The sequence below is a fragment of the Leptinotarsa decemlineata genome, unplaced genomic scaffold (genome assembly GCF_025532065.1).
Source record: "Leptinotarsa decemlineata unplaced genomic scaffold, Ldec_3_MD MMD2_tig00026314_RagTag_RagTag, whole genome shotgun sequence".
Lineage (NCBI taxonomy): Eukaryota > Metazoa > Arthropoda > Insecta > Coleoptera > Chrysomelidae > Leptinotarsa > Leptinotarsa decemlineata.
Genome location: NW_027412684.1, coordinates 10,260,194 through 10,284,179, shown reverse-complemented (window position 1 = coordinate 10,284,179; position 23,986 = coordinate 10,260,194). Strand labels below are relative to the sequence as shown.

General features: G+C 32.1%; 2 protein-coding genes across 3 annotated transcripts; one reads left to right on the top strand and one right to left on the bottom strand.

The window, feature by feature from the left end:
• Positions 1–869: 869 nt before the first annotated feature.
• On the top strand, positions 870–6,799 carry Rab30 (RAS oncogene family member Rab30). 2 transcript variants are annotated; one of them, XM_023163457.2, is made up of 5 exons: positions 870–1,046; positions 1,124–1,455; positions 1,868–2,051; positions 3,425–3,576; positions 3,631–6,799. In XM_023163457.2, the coding sequence occupies exons 2-5, from the start codon at positions 1,285–1,287 to the stop codon at positions 3,733–3,735; spliced, it is 612 nt and encodes a 203-aa protein (XP_023019225.1). In that variant the 5' UTR covers positions 870–1,046; positions 1,124–1,284; the 3' UTR covers positions 3,736–6,799. The 2 variants fall into 2 exon arrangements, with proteins under 2 accessions (XP_023019225.1, XP_023019226.1); XM_023163458.2 differs by having other exon boundaries at positions 875–982.
• Positions 6,800–12,465: 5,666 nt separating this feature from the next.
• On the bottom strand, positions 12,466–23,981 carry LOC111508037 (polyprenol dehydrogenase). The gene is made up of 6 exons (XM_023163456.2): positions 23,055–23,981; positions 20,545–20,652; positions 20,241–20,414; positions 19,968–20,175; positions 17,290–17,491; positions 12,466–13,237 (listed from the first exon to the last, which is right to left on the bottom strand). The coding sequence occupies exons 1-6, from the start codon at positions 23,227–23,229 to the stop codon at positions 13,010–13,012; spliced, it is 1,095 nt and encodes a 364-aa protein (XP_023019224.1). The 5' UTR covers positions 23,230–23,981; the 3' UTR covers positions 12,466–13,009.
• Positions 23,982–23,986: the final 5 nt, after the last annotated feature.

Sequence of the window (23,986 nt, the reverse complement as noted above, 5' to 3'; positions counted from 1 at the left end):
GATATCCGATCACTAAAATAAATGATATTAAAATATAAATATTTGTTTGAAATATAAATATGAATGTTTCATTTCAAGTTGTATCTTTGCTTTTTGTTCCCTTAGTTTCTAAACAGTCACGTATAAAAATACAAAGGTTCTGGAGACATATAATTAGCATACCTTGACCTTGAAATAAAGGGAAAAAAGTTTAAAATTATTTTATCCTGGTTATTGAGTAAAGCAACATAAATATTCAGTGAAATGGGTAGAATTACCAAAAAAGTAGAAAATTTTTAAAATGTTTTCGAATTAAAAATACGTGTGGCTTAATAACATTTGAGTTGCATGTCCCCTGTCCTCCGACTCATTATAAGACGATGGCATCACTGACCAACCACTTTCCACACTGGAAGTAGGAGAGGCATCATTTCACCAAAAACTCCAATAATTAGAAGAGAAATCTTAACAGAGTGGTCTTGATAGAGTCTGCAGAGTTCGAAGGAAAAATCTGGATATATCAATTTTCCTCCTCTTTTCGAACATCTGTCTCACCTGGATCTGAAATCTCCACGACAGATATCGTTTTACTTTGATAGCCGAGGAGAACATCAGACTTCTTAGATTATATTAACCTGGGAGGAATTAAATAAATTAGGAACTTCCCATTCTCTACCACGGATTTAATATCCCCCGGAGCATAGACAACAACGGTGTCTCGTTACTATCGTACAAGATAGTAAGAGAGAACTCTCAGGGCCAACGCGGCTCTGGTATTTCAATTATCTGAAAAAAAAATTAAAAAAGACGTTAATCTTCCCTGTTCCGAAAATGTCATCTGACAACACTGGTTACACTTGTCTCAGAGTCTCAGTACTTGAACTTGTCAGCAGTGTCAGTTGTCATGGTGTAATCTGTTGTTAATTGACGTTTAGAATGTTTACAGAGGAATTTCTTTAATTATTAAAACAAATGTTTATATTTGTGACCCAGTGATGATAAAGTATGTAACAGAAACATATCAGCAATGAACAGGACTTACTATCATTCATTCGAATTTAATACAGGTTATTTGAAATTTATCATAAACCCCAATTTTCATTGAAAAAAAATACACACCTATATGACGTAATTTTTATTTCAGATAAAATCATTCAGAACTCGTCAAACCTGAAAAATATTTCATAAGAGAAAAAGCAATGAGAAATTTATTTACCAAGGTTGATAGCATATTTAGCAAAACAAACTAAACAAATATCTGATTTTTATATACTATGTGTTATACAGATAAATTAACTAGCAAAAATGGATGATTACAAATTCCTTTTCAAAGTCGTTTTAGTCGGGAACGCAGGCGTTGGAAAAACGTGTCTTGTGCGGCGTTTCACACAAGGACTTTTTCCACCTGGCCAGGGTGCTACCATAGGAGTGGATTTCATGATTAAAACTGTTGAAGTTGGGAATGAAAAAGTAAAAGTAAGTTCATATTTCAGTTATAATTTAAATGATTCATGAAACTTTTGAAGAGATGTAACTGTCAGTTTTATAATAATAACAAAACGTTTTTATTGGTAGAGAAATACATATGTAACACAAGTTGGAACAGAAACTACGGAATCATGGTATTTTTCATTTTGGGGGGACTGTTACAGAACTGTTCTGTTCTGCACAATGATTCTGAATCAATTTGGAGTGGTGGTTCTTCTAACAGTTCAATTTACAGCACCAAAACAAATAATAATCTTGTGTACTAAAAATAATGGAATGATCTTAAAACCACAGCTGAAAAAAATCAAAAAGTAATATATAATGGGTTCAAATTCATGATTCCAACGTGGAATAACAAATTATATTTGTGAAATCTAGAAGTTGACGGCATTTACTGCAGTTACAGATATGGGATACTGCTGGTCAGGAACGGTTCAGGTCAATTACCCAAAGCTATTACAGGTCTGCTCATGCCCTTATATTAGTGTACGATATTTCTTGCCAGCCCACATTTGACTGCTTACCAGATTGGTTGCGAGAAATCGAAGAGTATGCTAGCAGTAAGGTATTACGTGTGCTTGTTGGTAAGTAAAATCTTTGTATGTTAAAATCTGTTTTTCGTTAAGCAACTGTCAACAGATCTCATGAATGAAAAGTAATAATGAGATCTTACGTTTCAATGTGTGATATGTAGCAAAGTAATTTTTTGATTCCATAAACAGGTAATTTTTCGTCATTCAAACCTTTGTGTCCAAAGAGCATTTTTTTTCTTGTAATTTGCAAACTTGAGAATATTGAATATTTCAGAATTCACTTGATTCATGTTTTCAATTTAATTTTTTCCTTCCTGTATTCTTGTTGTCCTGACTGTATGTGCTTTCAAGGTGGATTTGATGAATAGTTCCGAAATTAATATGCATTTCATATATTATTTTTCAAAGCTATTGATAGTTTTACTGTATATTCATTTACTATTCATGTAGTTTTTTTTGCTTTACAAAAATCATATACAATGTGGAACATTGTTGGAAAGGGGGTAGTAAGTGTCCATGGTAGAAACGTCACAGTCATTTTTAAAACTTTGGGTGGAACTTCCTGATAAATGAGATTAACTTCTTGGAATAGTGGTTAAAAGACTGGGCTAATGTGTCAGAGGTCTGCTTTCAATCTTGATTCAAGTCACATTATCGACATTTTTTTTAAATTGTTTTCCACAAAATTCTCAAACTGTTCGAAATTGAATTAAACAACAAAAATAGACAATATTTTTGAATGCTTCTTTCAGATTATTTTTCTTTTTTTCTTTATCTCTGATTCGGATTCACGAATAAATCTTATTTCAAATTGTTTTTGTTACAAGTCGTAGAAAAAGTGTAGTATTCTATTCACGAAAAAATTACAATTACTTGCTCCAATGATTTACAACACCAGCCAAAGGCGAACTTCATACTTTTGAGTAGTGACCACATATCTCGCTAATTGAATAATATACTATTGAAACTCCTAATTTCTGAGAGTAAAGATGAGTTGATCATTCGACTAGGTGGTGTGTTTAAACATATCTTGATGTTTTTTATCAGTTTCGCAGGTATTTCAGGCAGACCCGATGGAGCCTTATTTTTGAGATTTGAGATGATACTGACAACTTATTTCTCACTATAGGGATAAAAAACATAGTGGCATGATCGATGAAATTCATACTGCTATCATTGGATATCATAACTTCACAATCTATTAAAATTTTCCCAACAGAGTTTGTACGGTGGTAGTTGGTCCACCCATAAAAGTAATGTTGAAATTCTGATTTTTTTCAAAATTGCTTGGAACAAAAATATGTAGTATTACTTACTGTTCAACTTCATTTTCGTTCAATCCCTTGTATTATTGTCACATCTACAGGCAATCCATTATTGAAATGTGATACGTTCCATAATTGTAATGAAAAAAATAATTTCAGGTAACAAAATAGATAGAGAAGATAGAGAAATACCAGCTCATGTTGGCGAAGAATTTGCAGAAAGACACAATATGTACTATCTGGAAACTTCGGCAAAAGAATCAGACAATGTAGAAAAACTGTTCATGCAAATAGCGGAAGATTTGATGAAGGTATGCTCATGAATTTTCCTTTGGAATTCTATTATATGAAAAAAATTATTTCAGCAAGCCAGAAGTAAAGATCTTCCAAGGTATAATTCTAACAGCCAAAATCTTAATGGCAGAACTTCAACAATCAGCGACTCTAGTTGTTGTAGCAAACTCAACTAGATCTGAATTGCATCTTTCTAGTACTAATTTTTTTTTTCATTTCATAAAGGTGCTAGTTTACTTTTTTAGGTATCTCTTAATAGCTACTTATTGTTACTACTAGTCAAGAGGAAGAGGATGTTATTTGTTGAATTTTAACTTTGTTGTAGCTGTCTATTATAACGAATTATTAAGTATATTCGAAAAAACTTTTTTATAGTGCTTCCCGCTTGGATATCAGATCAAAATTTAGTGAACAACTTTTTTGTAGCTCTTTTTGGTTCAAATATTTTTAAGTTGCTCAGTCAACTGTGTAAAGACTTTTTTAAAACTGAGCTTTACCTCAGCAGCAGTTCCTCATAACATCAGTGTTGATTGTAGAATTACAAACTATAGTTTTGTTTCTGCAATTTTCGTATTGTTTTTCAACTGTGTCAATTGTAAAGTCAGTTTAATTTATTACTTCACTATTACTATTATGGCAGCTAGTTGGGTGATTATAGATTTATCATATTTTTATATTTATTTACATTTTTTTAGAATTCGGTTAGCAGGGCCAAGTACTTAATATTTTTTATATTTCATGATAAGTAATAATTCTTATTATTTGTGTGGTAGTGTGGTTCCAGGTATGTGCAACATAATTATAATTATCCAGTACCTTCCGTAAGAGCATTGATTCAAGTATTGACTATACCACATCAATAAGTAAAAATTATTAAACCAATAAGTTGGTCTCAATCCAATTGTTAATATTCTAAATGTGAATAAAAAACCTAGCAAGTGCAATTTTGTATCCTGTTTTGTAGTTTTCATTGGATGGCACTAATCTGAACATTTTTTTGAAAATTTCTTTGGTTTGTCTTGTCAAAAAATAAATGAATCGGAGACTAGAACAAATTTAATCTGGTAGATCATACGAGATTGGTATTTCATTTGGAGCCCATGTAATTTTTCTGAGTTGGCTTCTCTTTGTATTTAAACTCAAAAATGGACAATACGCACAACATCTACATATGACAGCTAACGCTAATGGCAAATATAACACAGTAGCCAACTCAGAAAATATACTTATGCTACAAACAAAAGCCTCATTGATATAGATGATAAAAAAAATATAATGAAAATGACTTTCAAATAGCGAATGAAAATAAAAAATGGATAATAAAAACATCATGTATGCATTAAAACTGACACTAATGATAGATACATAGAGTCGCCAATGTAGGAGGAACAATGCAGGTACTCCAAACGAAATTCTCATCTGATATGATCTATTGGCAAGAATCTTTCAAAATAGTGTATAAACAACATATTGAGGTCCTCATCTAAATTCATTTTTGTAATGAACAAAAATGTTAAAATGTGTCTGTGTATTGAATTGATCTGTAAAAATTATTCCAACTTGAAATTTTCTGCATATTCTCGCAATGATTCAGATAATATTTTAATTTTGGAAGATTAGAAAATTCAGTTTTTTTAAAATTGAGGAATTATTTGTTATGTATTTTTCAAATTATATCTCTTGCAAAAGCAAATAATTATCTGAAGCTTGCGTAGTAAAATTGTATATACTAACATGAATAAGGCTGGATCTTCAAAACAAAAAAATATACAAAATATGGTTTTATGATGAAAAGGCAAATTCATATCAAAAGAATTCTTCAATAAATGTGATTTTCGTTACAGTGGCATCAAAAGTCAATACTAGCTCTATAAGAAAGTCGGGCAATAACTTTTGTGTTGGCAGAATTGTTAGCCCGCCCGTACACGGACCACATATTTGCAGTTGAGGCAACCACAACATTGTGGCCACGTTGACTACACTTCGAGGTTGACCCAACCACATTTTTGTGGTCGACTTGCGGTCATATAAACCGCCCATGCAGTCGAGGTAACTGACATCTATATTTTGTGGTGTCAGAGTTTAGTTTCAGTTTCAATATGGAGTTCGAAGAAGAAATGTTGTGTTTCTTCTTCGGTATGATCTCTTTGGGTACATCCACTTCTAGTTGCGCATCAACAGGAAGGAAATTTTTATATTTTATTCGGTAAACTCCGGCAAGATGAAAACATTTTTTTTAATTACTTCAGAATGTCCATTGGTTCTTTTGACGAATTAGAATTTTAAAAAATCAAAAATTGAACGCTGAGACCAATGTGAGAAAAAGTATTCCAGCTGAAGAAAGACTTGCTATAACGTTGAGGCGAGTAATTAGAGAAATTATATTATAAGATCTGGGTATGTGATGAATTTGGGTACGCGGTTGGATATGACTGCAAGTTTGTGGTTAGTGGATTCTACGATGACGACTCGGCGGAGATCAACAGCAAGTTGACTGCAGACACCCATTTTGACTTTTGTGAACGCCCGTGTACGTGTAGTACAGTATTTCTTATGGGCGGCTTGAGTTCGCGTGAACGCGACTGCAACTGTGTGGTCGATCCGACCGCAAAATGTGGCTAGTGTACGGGCTGCTCTCTTATGTATTTCAAATTGGACTGTTACACTTCCAGTTGATTTCCGTAATCCTACATTCCACAGTCACCATATATAATCTTCTAAAGTAAATTTTTGTAGAACATTTGCTAATATGTTGGCACAGGCTATTTCTTGGAGTCAAATCAAGGGACAAACAAATGGTATTGAAATTTGAACTTCATATCATCAACTGCGTCAAAGCTATTTTCCGGCTAATTAGCCAAGGTCTGCAGGTTTTTATGCCCGACGTTTCGTCTACTACTGCGGTAGACATTACCGAAGAGCTCGACTGTTACCTCATCGTCTGTGACAGTGTCTACCGCAGTAGTAGACGAAACTTCAGGCATTAAAACCTGCAGACCACGGCCAAAAAACTCGGAAAATAGCTTTGACACAGCTCCGGCCGTGAAAGTTTACATTATTTATATTATTAGGTTTTTATTATTGCTATGAGCTTTAAATCTGACATACTACTAGTAGCACTTCAATTGTTTTTGCACTTGAGTTGGTGTAGGTGTGTATATGTATTTCTTTTTATTATATTTATTCATGTTGATTAAACCAAAGATACTGTAACAACAAAATAAAATTATTGACAAGATATATTTTAGTTTTTTTTTCAGTCTTATATTTAATATGCTCGCAATGACATTCTATGAGCCAATCATTGAAAATAACATTTCTTTTCAACAATATTTCATTTTTAGATTTCGTCATACATTCTTAACGCTTCTTCTGAATCAAGGTATAAATTTTTGTATAAAGTACCAAATCTGATATTTTTCTAGAGTGTTACTTCGCCACAATGCACCAAAAATATCAAACTTGACACTCTGGACTATAACTTGGGCATAACTCCGAAAGGGGTAAATAAAATAGTGACACCTTAGCAAAGACGTTGTTTGTGCTTTTTATTGTACAATGTCATGCAATTTTTCAAAAAAATTATCTATTACAGAAAATAACCTCTAAATGTGAAAAATTACATTCGATTTTAGCTATTGTATAAAATTAATATTTCTGACCTGGTTTTCAAAGGCCAGATATATCAAGGCCTATTTGTCATTGTCCAATTTGAATATATCTAGGATATCATACAACATATTTATTACAATATGGATGAACACTTAAATTTCAATAGGAAAGCAAGTGTTCATTTTAACCTCTTTTGTGATTAGTCTTAGGGTTAGTATAGTATATACAAAGTCAATTCGAATGACATGATGCCCATCTTCCAAAGCTAGCAATATTAAATTCCAATGATTCTAAAGAGAATATGAAAATGTCTTTTTTGACTTCAAGAATGCAAATTATATTGGTTTGGATTACTATATAGGGTGTGTATATATACTATATATGTGTATGTATACTATATAATGCGGCAAAAATTCAAGGGATTATTCTAAGGATATTTTGTCCTTTGATGATTTTTGATAGGGCGCTTTGTTTTGAAGATACGAAGCCAAAAAGAATGTTGACAATAACAATTCATTACCAGAAATTACATGTAATATTTCTTAATCTTCAAGAACTGTTGAAAATAACTACCTCCCACTCGGTTGCAAGAATCCAATCGACTCCTAAACTTTTTGAAAAACACCAGGATCACTTACGAGACACACTGTTTAAATTGAATGTAGCAACGGAATTGTTAGATTTTTTATAACTTGGTAGGTCCAGTGTAGTACACTATACTTTTATTTTGGGTACGTTAATAATTTTAAAATTTGAAACCTTTAATAATAGGTACATCGAAAATAGCATACGTAATAATAGTAAAAGTAATACATGTTATTAAAATAAGACAGTAATCAGTCACGTTCATAATAAGTGACTTTTATACAAACAAAATCAAGGATATATTTAATACATACGGCATAACTCAAGAGGTAAAAACGTTCACCAGAGTGACGAATACAAGTAAAACACTAATTGATTATGTACTAACGAATTTCGAAAATAGTCAAGTGAATGTACTAGACGAACCAAAAATTACTGATCATGCTGTAATATCAATCAAATGTTTCTATTCTGAAAAAATTAATTTTAGCAACAAATGTATGAAAACTGTAAGACGATTAACTAATAAAAATCTCGATGATATCAATTTAAACTTGATTAACTGCACTTTTCTGCTAAATAGTACCAATATAGATGATATTTTCATTAATATAAAAGAACACTTCAACCAAGTTGTAAATGAGATAGCTCCCTTAAAAACAATTACTCATTATGAAAATGAATTACCCTGGTACGACAACGAAGTCAGAAAACTAAGTAGAGATAGAGACATGGCATATAAGTGTTTTAAACTGAATTCAAGTGATGTGAATTGGGAAAATTTTAAGCTTAAACGAAATGCTGTTGTAAATATCATTAAAAAAAAAGAAAGATCACTTTTACTTCAACCAAATTGATAGAAATGTACATAATCCACGTTTAATGTGGAAAACGTTGAAAAACTTAATAAATCCGAAAAAAAACCACAATTACTATTTTAATGGTGTATACTTTGAACGGAATGGACGAAATATATTGATAAAAGGCAGTAATGACATAGCAGATTGTTTTAATAAATACTTTCTAAGTAGTATCAACGATATTATCCAAAGTATTGAAGAGTGTGAGTTAGTTTGCTATATTGAAAATTATGAAGATAGCTTTAGTGCCTTCGAACTAATAGACCTAAAACAGCTGAAAATAGTAATATCGGAAATTGATGCTAATAAAGGTTCACCTATTGATGAAATGTATAGTAAAATTATAAAAAACAGTTTTCAGGTAATTGGTCATGTATGGTGTTATTTTATAAATACATCATTAGAAAAAGGTATGGTTCCTACAGAATTGAAGATTAGTACTGTTACTCCAACTGAAAAAGTGACTAATACAAATAAATGTAGTGAATTCCGCCCTATCAACACTTTACCTTGTGCTGAAAAACTGTTAGAGCTAGTAGTTTATAAACAACTGTTGCAATATTGTAATGAAAAGAGTATACTTTTTATGAATCAATCTGGTTTTAGATCCAATCATTCATGTGAGTCAGCCATTCAGTTAACTGTTAATGAATGGAAAAATAGTATGAGTAAAAATATGTTCACTGTGGTTGTTTTTGGATTTGAGACGAGCATTTGAAACCATTAACCATAATATACTCCTAAAAAAACTGAAACTCTACGGCATAAGGGAAAAAGTACTGGATTGGATTAACAACTATTTAACAGGTAGACAACAACAAACAAAAGTTGGTAATTCATTGTTAGCTCCATTGGAAGTGCAACATGGAGTTCCACAAGGAAGCATTTTGGGTCCGCTATTGTTTCTTCTATACATAAATGACATAAAGCATTACAATGAATGTGACTATATACACTTGTTCGCAGATGACACGTTAATATCAGTAACTGATAGAGATTTGAATAATGCCGTACAAAAGATGAATAATTCTTTAAATAGAATAACAGAATACCTCAAAATGAATAAATTGAAACTGAATGTAGACAAAACAAAGGGGATGATAATTGCCACACCATTTAATTACAGACAATTTGATATAAATGAAATTCACATCAAAATAGAAAATAATACAATTGAATTAGTTCAAGAGTTTAAATATTTAGGGTTTATGCTTGACAACCACTTAACGTTGAATGGTCATTTCAATTATATTCAGAAAAAAATACTCAAAAAACTATATTTTTTTTTCGAGGGTATCTCAGCATTTGAGTATGAGCTCAAGAATGACCGTATATAATACAATTATCAAACCTCACTTCGAATATTGCCCGACCTTATTGTATGGTTTTGACCTCAATAAAATGAGATCACTACAAAAACTTCAAAATCGTGCAATGAGAATCACTTTGAGATGTAACAGATATACACCAATATCATTGATGTTGGGAACATTACAATGGCTGTCAATAGAAAATAGACTTATTTATTTAACTATGAGTTATATCTTCAAAATGTTGCATAATCTTCTTCCATCATATTTTCACAAATATATAACTATCAATACGCAAGTTCACCAGCATGATACGAGAAGTAAACATAACTTACATGTGACTAGGCAAACAAAAGCTTACAATATTAAAACTTTGGTGTTCAAGGGATTCATTGCTTACAACGGTTTGCCAGATGATATAAAGAAATCAGAAACTCTGCAACAGTTCAAAATAAAAATGATAAACCATTTACAGCAAAAGTAAAATCGTTGTATTGTATATCTATCAGGATTAATAATTTTTAGTATCAATACGAGTATTAATATATGTATCTTCTTACGGGATATGAGTGTATAGTGGGTAGTGGGATAGCATAACTTATTGGTTTCATATGTATGTTTGTATATGATTATTGTGGTATTTGGCTGTACGTGAATGGTATCAATATATGTATTTTCTTTCGGGCTATAAGTGTATATTGGGATAGCATTCTTATTGGTTCATATGTAGGATTGTATATGATTATTATGGTATTTGGCTATACTTGAATGATTTTCTTTTAGCAAAACCATGGAAAATATAACTCGAAATGTAAATACCTAGTGTGTACGTTTAAATTTAAAACAAAACAAATATATTAATACTATCGAAGGAGCTGCTAATTACTATATATAAGATTATACTTTGTGAATGTAGATTAAGATTACCTATTTCAAATAAATAAAGATTAATAGCTTTTATCTATGTATACATGTATGCACATATACATAAGAATGTTTGCAGCGCTACTTCAAAAGGAACTCCTGTATCGTGTAGGGATTTTTGTTGATTAAAAATCTTTTAAATAGAAATTTAAATTTTCTCAGGCACCCTGTTTCCCTAATCTCTTGTGGAAGATTATTAAAAAGTTTTGGTCCCAGGTAACAAGCAGAGTTTTCTGTAACCTTGTACTTATAAAATGGAATATAAAATTTGTCTTTGTCTGGTATTAATGCTGTGAATATTCATATCAAAGTAAAGTATTTTCTATTATTAAATACATAAATGCATAGCTCTAAGTTAAATAAACTTACTATTGTTAATTAAAAGTCTGAAGTGGAAAAAGATATTTCTACATGAGTATGTACAGGGTACCCTAGCAATGAGTCGCATAATCTTTTTTTGTACCGAGAACCTTTGATGTAGTAATGAATATTACTGGAGTTTTTTCCCAACACCAAACCGTTATTTTAACACCTCGACACGTGTTTCGATCACCAAGTTATCATCTTCAAGAGGAAGATCAAATTTAAAAATTACCAAAATTGTTATTGTCGAAATTCTTTTTCGCCCCGTATCTTCGAAACAAAGCGCCCTATCAAAAATATCCTTAGTATAGTCCCTTAATATTTGTCGCATGTTTAATAAATACCCTGTATATCTGGAATTGATTGGGACTTATATCTTAGCTGAATAACTGATATTAACCAAGTTACAGTTGTGATTAAATTGAAAGGGGTATATTTTGGGAAAGGATTTGGCATTCTACGTCTCCATCTTAATACAACAAATGTGGTGATCTTTCAAAGAAAGGAAGAAGGCAATTAATTTCAGAATAAACTCTTCACGAAGATGTGTAGGTATATCATTCAAAGAAGTAACTTTCAGACACAAACTGGAAGAAAAACCCTCTCGAAACAACTACTTTCATATAAACATTAAATTACACGAAAAAAAAAACTTTAGAAGCAATTCCTTCTCTATAAACATTGAATTATACAAAAAACTACTCACCTCCTCACAGAGGGACATAAGTTCAATTATGAATTCAAAACTCTTCATTTTCAAAAGAAAGGTTTGAAATTTGACTTTCTAGAAAATATAAAAATTGGGTTGAATAGTTCCCCATTACTTGAAATGTTTTTACCAGATAATCATGCTTTGTCGCCGTAAAATATTTAATTGTTATATTTATTAATTTATTGACTTGTTTTTCACATGGTTTTCACTATTGAATAAAAAGTATTTTTACTTTTACTAATTGCTTTTACTAGTTAATGAATTGATTTAGAATATAAAATGTTTTAATCTAAAAGTAGTTAATCAAATTCAGCTTCAGAAAGCTATTCTATAACTAAACATATGTCGCGGTTTTTTAAACCTTTTATAGTGAAGTGAAAATCAAAATGAATCTTATAAGTTATGAATACAATACGAACTTCTTTCACACATCAGAATATTAGTATTATTCGTAATATAATTTATTTATATATTTCAAATTATGAAAATAGCTTACTTTTCACCTGTTTCTCCAATGTTGAGTAATAATGCACAAACGAATGTTTATAAATTTTTATTATAAAATTACAAAAATAACTGGGGTAAAATAAAAATAGAATATATCCATAACTACTCAATGACATCTAACCTCAACCATAATGAAGAATGCTGACCTCTAGTGCAGGTCTCTGTCACTTTGAATATTCTCATAATAAAAAAATACATATTTGACTAGTAAAATCTGAACATCAATTCGGTTTTGGGATACTTTGATTCCGTTTTGGTATACTTTGTTATTTGTTTTGTTAACAAATACTGGAGAGGGATCATGCTGAAGATTTCAGTGGGTAAATTTCACACCACCACAGAAAGGTTCAGTTCCCCATTGTAGTTTCATTAGTTTATCGAAACTTGGTCAGCACTTAACGGAATTTTCTTTACAACAAACCTAGTTTAAGTAGTAAATAAATTAGAAAAAATCTTCATAACATCACCTGAGGAACAAAAGAAAACAATGCCGTTCAACTGAGTGTTTTGACTAATTGCTTCTCACAGGTCTAATTTAAATGATAAATAACAATAACATTGACTCGTATCGATTGAACTACACTGCAGCCGCCATTTGACTATCATTATTATTGTCAATGGCACCAAATTTATCAATGCCTAGTAATGTTTTGGTAAATTCAAACAATTTCTCTTGGAGGTCTGCAGACATTGCTGCATTGCTAGCGGCGAATATTTTACAGTTGTGAATGTAGGTTCCCCCTTTGCCTTCAAGACGAGGCGAGAGACAAGCATGCACTATGGGGATGGCTCCCTTTTCCGGACTCTGAAAAGAATTGAAAATAGTCAGTTTTTTATCTATTAGGTTGTTTCAAGAGTTTTGTCTGTTTCAATGTCATGTGTTTTTGTAGCTCCAAATCTCAATAAATATTTATTATACTTGTTTTCTAGTATATATTAATCGATAGAGAATTTTGTACTCTATACATTGATCCTGTTATTTTTTGTCTGAATTTGAATTTTTTGCCTCTTTTCAACGTAGTACTATACCGTTAAGCGATTTTTGGTCAATTTTACTCTACGGATCCAAATTAAAGCAAAGCGCTGCCATAACAACCCAAAAAATTAACCAACCATTTGGCAATAATGGTGTTAATGAACACATTGTTTGACGTTGGTTTGTAAAATTTCATTCCGGAGATTTTTTAACCTTGAAGAAGAGTCCAGACATGGTCGAGCTACAGTTATCCAGGACAAGGATTTGAGGATCCTGGTGGAGACTGACCCATCACAAACGGTACGTGGGATGGCGGTTTCAAATGGTTTGAAACGTATTGGAGAAGTGATGAAGCTCCAAAAGTGGGTGCTCCACGATTTGAACGATCAACAGGAATTGTCACGTTTCGAGGTCAGTTCTTCTTTGCTTTGGCGCAACCAAAACGGTCCTTTTTTGGATCGGATCGTCACTTGTGATGAAACGTAGATCCTCTACAACAGGAGACGCCCAGGCAAATCCCAAAGGTAAAAATCCATTCACTATTACTTTCTGCAACCAGGCCATATCATCACAGCAGTGTCATATTGTTAGGAAATCGACGAAATATACCGAAAATTGCGTCAGCAGTAGCCCGCACAGGCCAACAAAAGAGGTCTGACACGGCAACAACCGACTGCACGTTTCACAAATCATCGTCCGAAACTTAAATGAATTCAGTGTCAAAGTACTGCCTCACCCACCATACTCCCCAGACCTATGACCAATCGACTACCATATTTCCTGGCACTTCGATAACTTTATCACTGGTAAAACCTTCGCCAATAAGTAGCAGGCAAAAACGGCCTTAGTCGACTCGATTGAATCCCGAGCAGATAATTGTTATGCTGACGGAATAAATTAACTTATTTTACGTTGGCAAAAGTGCACTGTTTCAAATTCCGCTTATTTCAAATAAAATCAATGAGTACTCACTGAGATATTACAGTTTAAAGTAAACTCATAAAAATGGAGAAAACTTTTAAGCAATCTAATATATAGTGCATTATAGTAAAAACGAGCCACATTCAAATTTAGTATTCAGGTGAACATTTTTTTATGTAAAAATCAACACCTTGTCAGCCTCCGTCTTCCCACAACAACCTTCATGCCAAAAATTTCAAATGGAAATAATACTCGAGTTACACCATCTGTATCTGTAGAGTAGGAAGGGTGAGTGTAAGCCCACAGCACTTAGGCCACATGTGACCCATTGTACATCATCCCGAGGAGTTGTCCTCCTAGGTCATCGTCCATCCTATCCTTTTCAGGAAGGTGGACAGGTCACTGGGAGACATCTCCTTTATATCGGCAGGTGTAGGCCAAGACTCGCCGAACACACAGTCTCTTATTGACGATAACTCCGGGCACTCGCATAGGACATGTCTGACAGTCTCATCTTCCTGTTCACACATCCTGCATAGAGGTGTCTCCATTAGCTCCATATTATGGAGATGTTTCCTTAGTTGACAGTGGCCAGTCAGTAGATTTTTCCTGGTCATCGCCAGATATTTCTTCGGCGCCAGCTTCCCAGGGTCGCCCAGGGTGATCCTGGCAAGATTGCATCCTTTGATTCCATTCCATCTCTTTAGGGATTGAGCATGGGTGTAACATTTGACTAGTTATGCAATTGTCGAAGTCATCAGTTCCTAGGTGCCACTGGGTCCAAAAATTCTCATTCCAGCCGCTTTCTTGGCTAAAGAGTCGGTAGTACGATTACCTTTACTCAGGATAATGTTATTATCTACCGAGGCTTTGGCTAAATCTTGGTGGCACTCTAGTACCAGCCCTGAGGTAACACGTTGTCTGTTCAAGGCTAATAGGGCTTGTCTATTATTAGTGCAGATTGTTATGTTTTTGCCAGAAATTTCCTTTCTGTTTATTTCTTTTGTGGCAAAATAATCAGTTTGGTAAAGAAAATTATCGAAAACATTATAACTTGAAAAAATTGAAAGGTCTTTCTATTCTGTATCCAACCCTGTAACATTTTCGATATTACAACAATAAGCAACGTCAGAAAAAAATATACACCTCTATTTACATGAACCAATATTCTCAGTTTCAAAATGTCAATTTTTAGTTTTTTCATTAGAAATTGTAATAGGGGGGCCAAAGCGGGGATTTCGTGATTTACTAAAGCGCGGCAGATTAATATACAGGGGGATACCTTGTACCCGGTTAAGTACCTCCACCAAATATGAGCCCCATATATAAGGCCGCCTGTGAGGGATAAAAAAAAATTGATCATCAGAAATTCTCGAGCGCGTCAGATTAAGGTAGGGTGAGTTAATTACCTGCTAAAAAGTGTATATTCCAAAAATCTGACAATTTGAGAGTAACGTAAAGAAAGGGGAGGGCAGCAAAGTTGTAAAAAAATAACGTCATTTCAACATTCTCGAGCGTAGCTAATTTTTTTTTTTATTTTGAAGGAAATAATTCAAAGATAACGAAAAATTTATAATCTGATGATTTCCGCAAGCCGAAATAACAAAAATTCGTCGATAAAGTTTAATGCGTGCAGCTGTGTGATACCTATATTTCCCTCTCCGAGTTTCTATTCCTCTATTCTCTATTCACTTTTTCTCTATGTATTACTCTCTCACTCCGTCCCCACTCTAAATTCTGTTGCCATGACGCCATCACAGCTGGTCACAGAGACTCGTTCGTGATGAGGATGATGATTAATTAATCAATTAATTGATGGATGTAGCCGTTACTACGTGGTAGGAAATCATAATGAAGAAAAGAGAAAATAAACTTTCTATGTTTTTTACCATTTTTATTTGTAACTAACGTATATATTGTATAAGTTTGAAAATGTCCTTATAGGACGAAACTGCAGTAACGCTAGTTACAAATAAAAGTGGTAAAAAACATATAAAGTTGAATTTCTCTTTCCTTCATTAATTAATCAATCGATTATAAAAAAATAAAAATTTTTGAGCATTAAAAAAAAAGATTTTCTTATAAATACAAGTATTCTACTTAAAAAACATACACTTATTTATTTGCATGCTATTTCCTGAGCTTTTCAATTAATTAAGTTCAATAAATAAAATAAAAATGTTTTTGTCAGATTAAGCGAATCCCTCTAGATAATCGTCAGATTATGAGACAGCACGTCTAAAACATAAAGATGAACCATATATACTTAATCTGACGCGCTTGAGTATTTCAAAATGGCGAATTTTTTTGCACATTATAATAATGGCCGCGAGTTTGCGTCAGATCGAAATCGTCAGATTATTGAATGAGAGCTTTTTTTGTTGCACTTAACACCCCCTTAGAAAATCTGACGCGAAAATCTAACATACCAACATTATTAAAAATACGTAGGACATTGATGCTATCAATATCTGACGCGCTCGAGTATGTCCATGCAACAGTATTTTTTTACATATTTAAAAATCTACAGCCGCTTCCCCCATCGATGAAAAGGTATATATTATATAACATTTTTTTCTTCTTATCATCTAAGCTTTGCAACCTAATATGTCTCAATGACGCTCGAGTAAATCCCCATTTGCATCGTGGGCTCCCCTGCTATTGAGAGGACTCTGAGTCTCCTATTGTTTCATATAAATTAAATTTATTTTTAAAAATTGTAGAATTCACACAGTTAAAAGTTGAGATAAGATTGGCGAGATAAACTAAGAATGATTGTTGGATTTGGAATGCACGTTTTTCATATAAACGTAATATTCAGATAGCCCAAATAAACACAGAAAAAATCAGAACAATTTTACTTTGAATATTTCCATACTTGAAGATTTGAAGTGAGGAAGTTTGAATCTCTACCATTCAATATTTCAAATTATTACTGCTATTAACATTTGACTACTTACCTTAAATAATAACGAAGGTACCCATGGGGTCAAATTCTTCACGTGTGTACCATTGAAGAGTTCTGTGTTGACAACTCCTGGGTGTACTGAATGAGCTTGTACAAAAACTCCTTCTTGTCTCAACTGACTGTCAAGATAGTTACTAAAGAGCACCTGAGCTAGTTTGGACTGAGCATAAGCTTCTCCAGCAATATAATTATGCCTAGGAAATAAAATAATAATATTCATCATTAGTAATATTTCAAAATTTTTGGTGACCATTAGGTGGTATGTGACAGAGAACACCAAGAAATGGAACTGGAGCGATTTACAGAAAAATGTAATATCAATCTTTGATTATAAAAAAAATTGAAGTTAATTTTTCAATAAAAAAAATTGGAGTTGAAATTTTCGAGAATTTTTTTTTGATTGGTTAAAATTCTAATTGGATTTTAGGCAACAATCATATTTAACACCTGGGCTGAAAAGACCCGGGCTTAAGGAAGAAAACGTTATTTTTTTAATCAAAATTAGCTTTACTCATCAATGTTATCATCAACGATCATTCAAAACGATTTTGTGGATGTTTTGGGTATCTCCACGACCATGTTTGAAGTCAGGAAACCAACGTTTATTTGTTGTTTCTGATGAAGTGGAGTCCTTATAATACTTTTCAAGCCATTGCATCGCTTGAACGGTATTTCTTCCCATCAAAAACAGTGTAAAATTAAAACACGAAATTGTTTTTGATCCATTGTTTTGAAAATAACAAAAGTAGTGTCACTCTTAGCACAATAACTCACAAACTTATGAGTAGAATATTATGAAATCTCAGCTGAAGCTGATACATTGTGTCTACAAAACGTTATAGTGCCTATCCAACTGATATTCGCAACATGGTATGTGTTTGAATGCATCCAAATGCCAAATTCTTTGCTTTCATCGAACACATCACCGAATCACTTTCGAATATAGTATAAATAATCGGACCTTACATTCTGCTATTGATCTAGGTGTGATCCTAGACTACACACTTAGCTATAAATCACACATTTCTGCTGTAATTCAAAAATCTATAAAAAAGTTTGACTTTTTAAAGAGAACCACCTGTGATTTCATTAATATCTTTATTTTTCCCTGATTAGATCTTATCTCGATTATTGTTCCACAGTTTGGTCCCCTCATTACGTTACACAAAAAGTGAAACTTGAGGCCGTACAGCACAATTTTCTGCGATATATTGTCTTCAAGATGCGTGTATACTATGACTATACTGCATTGGAATGCATTTTGAACATACCTTCTCCTGAGGCTCGCAGAAAACATAGAGATTTAATACTTCTATTCAAAATTATCAACGGACTGAGTATCAGCCCAGAGCTTGTCTTCAAAATATCTTAACATGTCCCCAGTCGTTCAACTAGACAGGTGTAAACGTTTTACGTTTCTTTTCACAGATTCAATTATTTATAAAACAGCTTTATTCCCAGAACTCTTAGAATGTCTAACTCTTTAAATAACCTTCAAATCTTTAATATATCAGTTTCCCGTTTTAAAAACCATGCCACCTAGCCATGTAATACTCTCTGCTTGTGTTGTTGTATTGCGTCTATTGTTACTTGCCTGTAAGAATTATATTACTTCATATTGTTATACATTTTGATTTTTTTTAAATAATCTACTTATTACCTTACTTTGAAATTGTACTATTCTTATAATTTACTTTTATACCACTGTATTGCATCAAGTACTACATAGCACTGTACTACATATATCTGAATTGGGCTTGCCCATGTATATATACATAAATATTTTCAAAAAATTTTCGTGGAAAAATTTCACTTAACAGGTTTATGAAAACACAACACAACACATATACTTATATATATATATACTTTCGAATGACTTCTTCAGGCGTGTCTTGAGACATAGTGAAGGAAATGTAAAAAACAATAGAAATATGTTTTACTTCGGGTTTTTGTCAATGAAATTTTGAAATTTTTATCTATTACCAATTGAATGAAAAGTTCAGGATCGAAATATATTTCAGAAGTACATCTGGAATATAGAATTGGATTATATTAATTTATAAGATTTATAATTCATGAAATTATGTATAGGATTTCAGTTAAGGATGGGATAAAAAATTGCTCGGGGAGATAGTAAAAAAAACTAAGATTGGAAAATATTAAAATTATGAATAGTTTTGATTCATTTCTTTCCATTTGTTGTGAAGTTTATTATGAAAAGAATTAGTTAATATTTATAAGAAAAAATCATCAAATCATCAGAAGTTTGGACATTTAAACAGTTAATAATGCAATTAACATTTTCATAATGGATGGTTTGGTATTCGTTTTCAACAGCATTATTGAGCTTTGGTTTCAATTAGTAATTTTGAATTAGAATACTGATGATACTCATAATTTATATCATTCTTTCATATTTCATGATATTGATAACAAAATAATATTTTCAGGATTGCTATTCAGAAACTAATTCTTGTATTTAGAAAAAAATGGAGGGGATTTTAAGAAACTATTTCAAGGTGTTACTGACTACTCTCATTAATAAACCTAATATTCTGCTAAGTTTACTTGATTTGTGTTACATGTTTTGTTCCATTATAAGAAGTTTCAACACGAGAGATTCAAACGTTACTTTGATAGAAAACTAGAAACACGATTTTTTAAATTTACCTGCTGTTGATGTCGTCAAAATTTATTCGTCCCACCATATGTGCACAGGATGATACATTGACGATTCTTGACATTTCCTTTGCTTTTCCTCCAGCTTTCAACTGAGGAAGGAGTAAATGTGTCAGAAAAAAATGTCCCAAATAGTTTGTGGCAAACTGAGATTCGTAACCGTCCCTTGTTTCAATATGAGGGCCAAACATAATTCCAGCTAGAATTGGTTGGAACAGATTAGCAAAAAAATCGAAATTTTTTGTGGGTTATGACACAACTCACCATTATTGATTAAATAGTGAACTTCTGGATACTTTTCTCTAACATTCATGGCGAAGTTTTTAACAGAATCCATAACACTTATATCTAGTTTAATAACGTCTATACTGCCCTTCTCAATGCCATCTTTTCTGAAGGAATCAAGAAGCATTTCTCCTTGCTGGGTGTTCCTACAACCTAACATAAATATAGCTGGAGTGTATCATCAGAAACTAACTTATTAATAAATAGCTTGGATATATGATGATTCGTCTGAGATTCTGCTAAGTCTATCATCAATTACCGGTAACACTAAAACGATTCTTACCCACTACTACATGGATATCACATTTCAGAAGCATTCTTATCACTTCCAATCCAATTCCCCTTGTGCCTCCAGTGATAACAGCCACTTTTCCACATTTGATTGGTAGTTCTGAAATATTTCGATGAAATGATTTTGTTATAAAGAAGAGGGTATATTTTTAGAAGAGATTTATTTTTGGAAAAGAAAGGTTGTGGTTTTCTACTTCTCCATCTTTATACAAAAAATTTGGGATTATTCCAAAGAAAGCAATCAATTTCAAAATAAACTCTTTATAAATATTTGTAGATCATACAAAGAAGTAACTTTCAGACACAAACTGGAAGAAAAAGCCATCTGGAACCAACTACTTTATTATATAAACTTTGAATTACATGAAAGAAAAATTACTTTTGAAACAACTCCTTTTCTATGAACATTGAATTATACAAAAACACGTTTTCTTATTGAGTTTGTACTCCAAACGTTCGTTATGGAATTGAATCAGATATCATTCACAGGACTTGTACACAATATAGTATAAGAAAGAGGTAAAATTTCACTTACATGGAACATTGTCATCCTCAATGGAGCACATTCGATGTTTCGGAATAAGACACTTCGTGCAATAAGGCTAGTGTCTTATTATGGAATAACACACTTGTTGTTTTGAATTATTTTTCTTTCATCTAATTCAATGCTTGTATGAAAGTAGTTGTTTTGAAAGAAAGAGAGAAAGAGTGTGTGTTTATTATCCAAGATACATGACCTTATTGACAAACACTGATAAATAGAAAATATGTAAATAACTACATCCAGATAAATATACAATTACATAATTACATGAAAATAATACATATAAATAATCACATCTAGGTAAAAGTACACATATATTATTACATATAAGCACCGTCAATTTCATATCGTTTCGTCATTAAAATATTCTGTCAGATTGCAATAGGCTTTAGATGTCAGATGAGAGGGCTCTTTCTTCCAGTTTGTGTCTGTAAGTAACTTATTTGTATGATCTACACATCTTCGTATAGAATTAGTTTTTTAAAATTGATTGCTTTCTTCCTTTCTTTGGAAGATTCCCACATTTTTTGTATAAAGATGAAGAAGTAGAAAGCCAAACACTTTCTTTCACATATCATTAAACTTTTTAGAAGACTATACATAGAAGTGAATCACATTTCAATCTGAATCCAGCAATAAATTAATTATATTAATACATAATATATTACTGTATTTGAACATACACCATATTATGTATAATAATAATAGTAAAAAACTTTATTGATTTCAAAGACCCCATAAGACATAACGCAAGTTAAATTTTAAATTGAAATATAAGTTTGATAGTGATATACACTAGATATGCATTGATATTAAAATACACAAAGTACATAACAACGTACACATTCTGTTATGATGGAAATTCCTATGAAAGAGTTCAGTCGATAATAATTATTCAAATGTTTTTTGCAAGTGAATGTAAGATTCTTCATGCTCAAAATTTGCAGGTAAGTTGTTGTTTAATCTTATTCCTTCAGAGAGGACCGTTTAGTGATATATTGAGGTGATTTTTGAGGTGTATATAAATTATGGCCAAACCTTGTTGAGTATTTATGGATGTTATTGTGATAAAGAAGATTATTTCTATTTTTATGTAAATAGCATGAGATTTTGAGTAAATTAAATGCAGTAGTGTGGAAGTAGTTTATTTTATTCATCATTGCACTAAACACTTTTCTTGTAAAATAAATTTTCTGTTTGCTGAAAAAGATCTTCTCCACAACAGTATAACAGAAAAATCTTTTTTCCCAACACTATGATCTTTTTTAGGTCATCCCAACAAAGCCAAGGAAAAAAACAGTCATCTTTAAAAATTGTCAAATCCAATATGACTACTTCACTAACATCTACAGACACTTCAATAAATGGATATTTTCATGAAGAAAAATGATATTTAATTTTGGTACTAGATCTTGCACTTACTCTACTGAGTCCAGCGACCAGAACAATGTAACGCCCATTTGAGAGATTTTTTTTCACTTACTATGGCATTGCAAAAATGTTCAGGCAGTTTATCAAATATAATTCTATTTTTATTGTTTAATGTTTTCTATTTTCAAACAGTATTTCTCCATAGGGCTGTGATAGTTTTGAATTAAAAATTTTTTGACATAAAAAACAGATTCAGCGGTTTGAATTTGTTTCATTTACTTTGTAAAATTATTCTGGGTCTGCAGACTTCAAAAACCATCGACTGAGAATAAATAGTAGTATATACTTACCTATTGCTATAAATGATCACAATAAATCTTCCAATAATGCTTTGACAAATATATTGGTAAGGGGTGGAAACACTGATCTACGTTTTGAATAAATTGAATAGAAAAACTCAATTTCACTATTACCTATTTAAATGAAAAAATCTTCTAGTTCTGACATAGAGTTATCTTTCAGGACGTGAATGAGACTTCAGGTGGGATAAGTATAACCCCAATTTGTAATGTATTCAAATCACTTGCCTGTTTTGTTTTTTCCCCTCATTATTACATCTTGAACTATGGCTCTAGATCCAATGAAATTGTATAAAATTTCATTTTTTGCTTCTGCCAAAATCGTTTTCAGAGATTTCTTTGATCTAGCAATAGAAATAATTGTAATGACAATTATTACTGAACAACCTATTAGGAATATCATTTTGGTAGGCCCCCTTACAAAAGCACATTTACACTCTATCCTTTCAGAAATAATTCGACAAACTGAAAACAAGGACAGTATGCTACAACTTTCTCCAAGCTGTTAGGTCGAAAGTTGAATGTTTGATTTGTAAATTTCATTGCATAACTGTTGAGGAATTTCTTATTTTCCTATTGGTGGGAGAAGTAGCCTTCAAAATTTTAATTTTGAAATCATGGAAAACATAATCACATAGATATTTCAAGTCTTTACTGAGCTTCGAGAAATTTCTTTTCTGAAAAAAACAAGTTTTGATTATCATATAACATCTGCGATATAACCAATATAATCTCTTTTATGCAATTGGGAACTTCATCGTCCCGAATTCCAGATACATCTACCGGACATATTGAAACTAAGCCGGATGGTAAAACAAAAACAAAGTCCCGTCAGCTGTTTTCATAAATTATTGTGGTGTCTTGTGCTTCCCGTGAATGAAAGTAGTTTATTTTTTCTATTGATTAGTTTCTAATGTTTAAAATAAATGTGTATTTTGTTCGCACCACAAAATGGGATTGGTGCGGGGTGACCACATGCGGTAGATTGTAGATTTTCAACACAAATTGAAAAATTGCAGAAGATGAATTTTCGTCGGTAGATTTCAGTAGATTTGGATAAGACGCCTTGGCAATCTGTGCCTTGGCGATAGAATTTTCATTTCGAAGTGAGTGGCGACATCTACAGCAAATTACATGAATTCATTATTTCTAGGATCTGC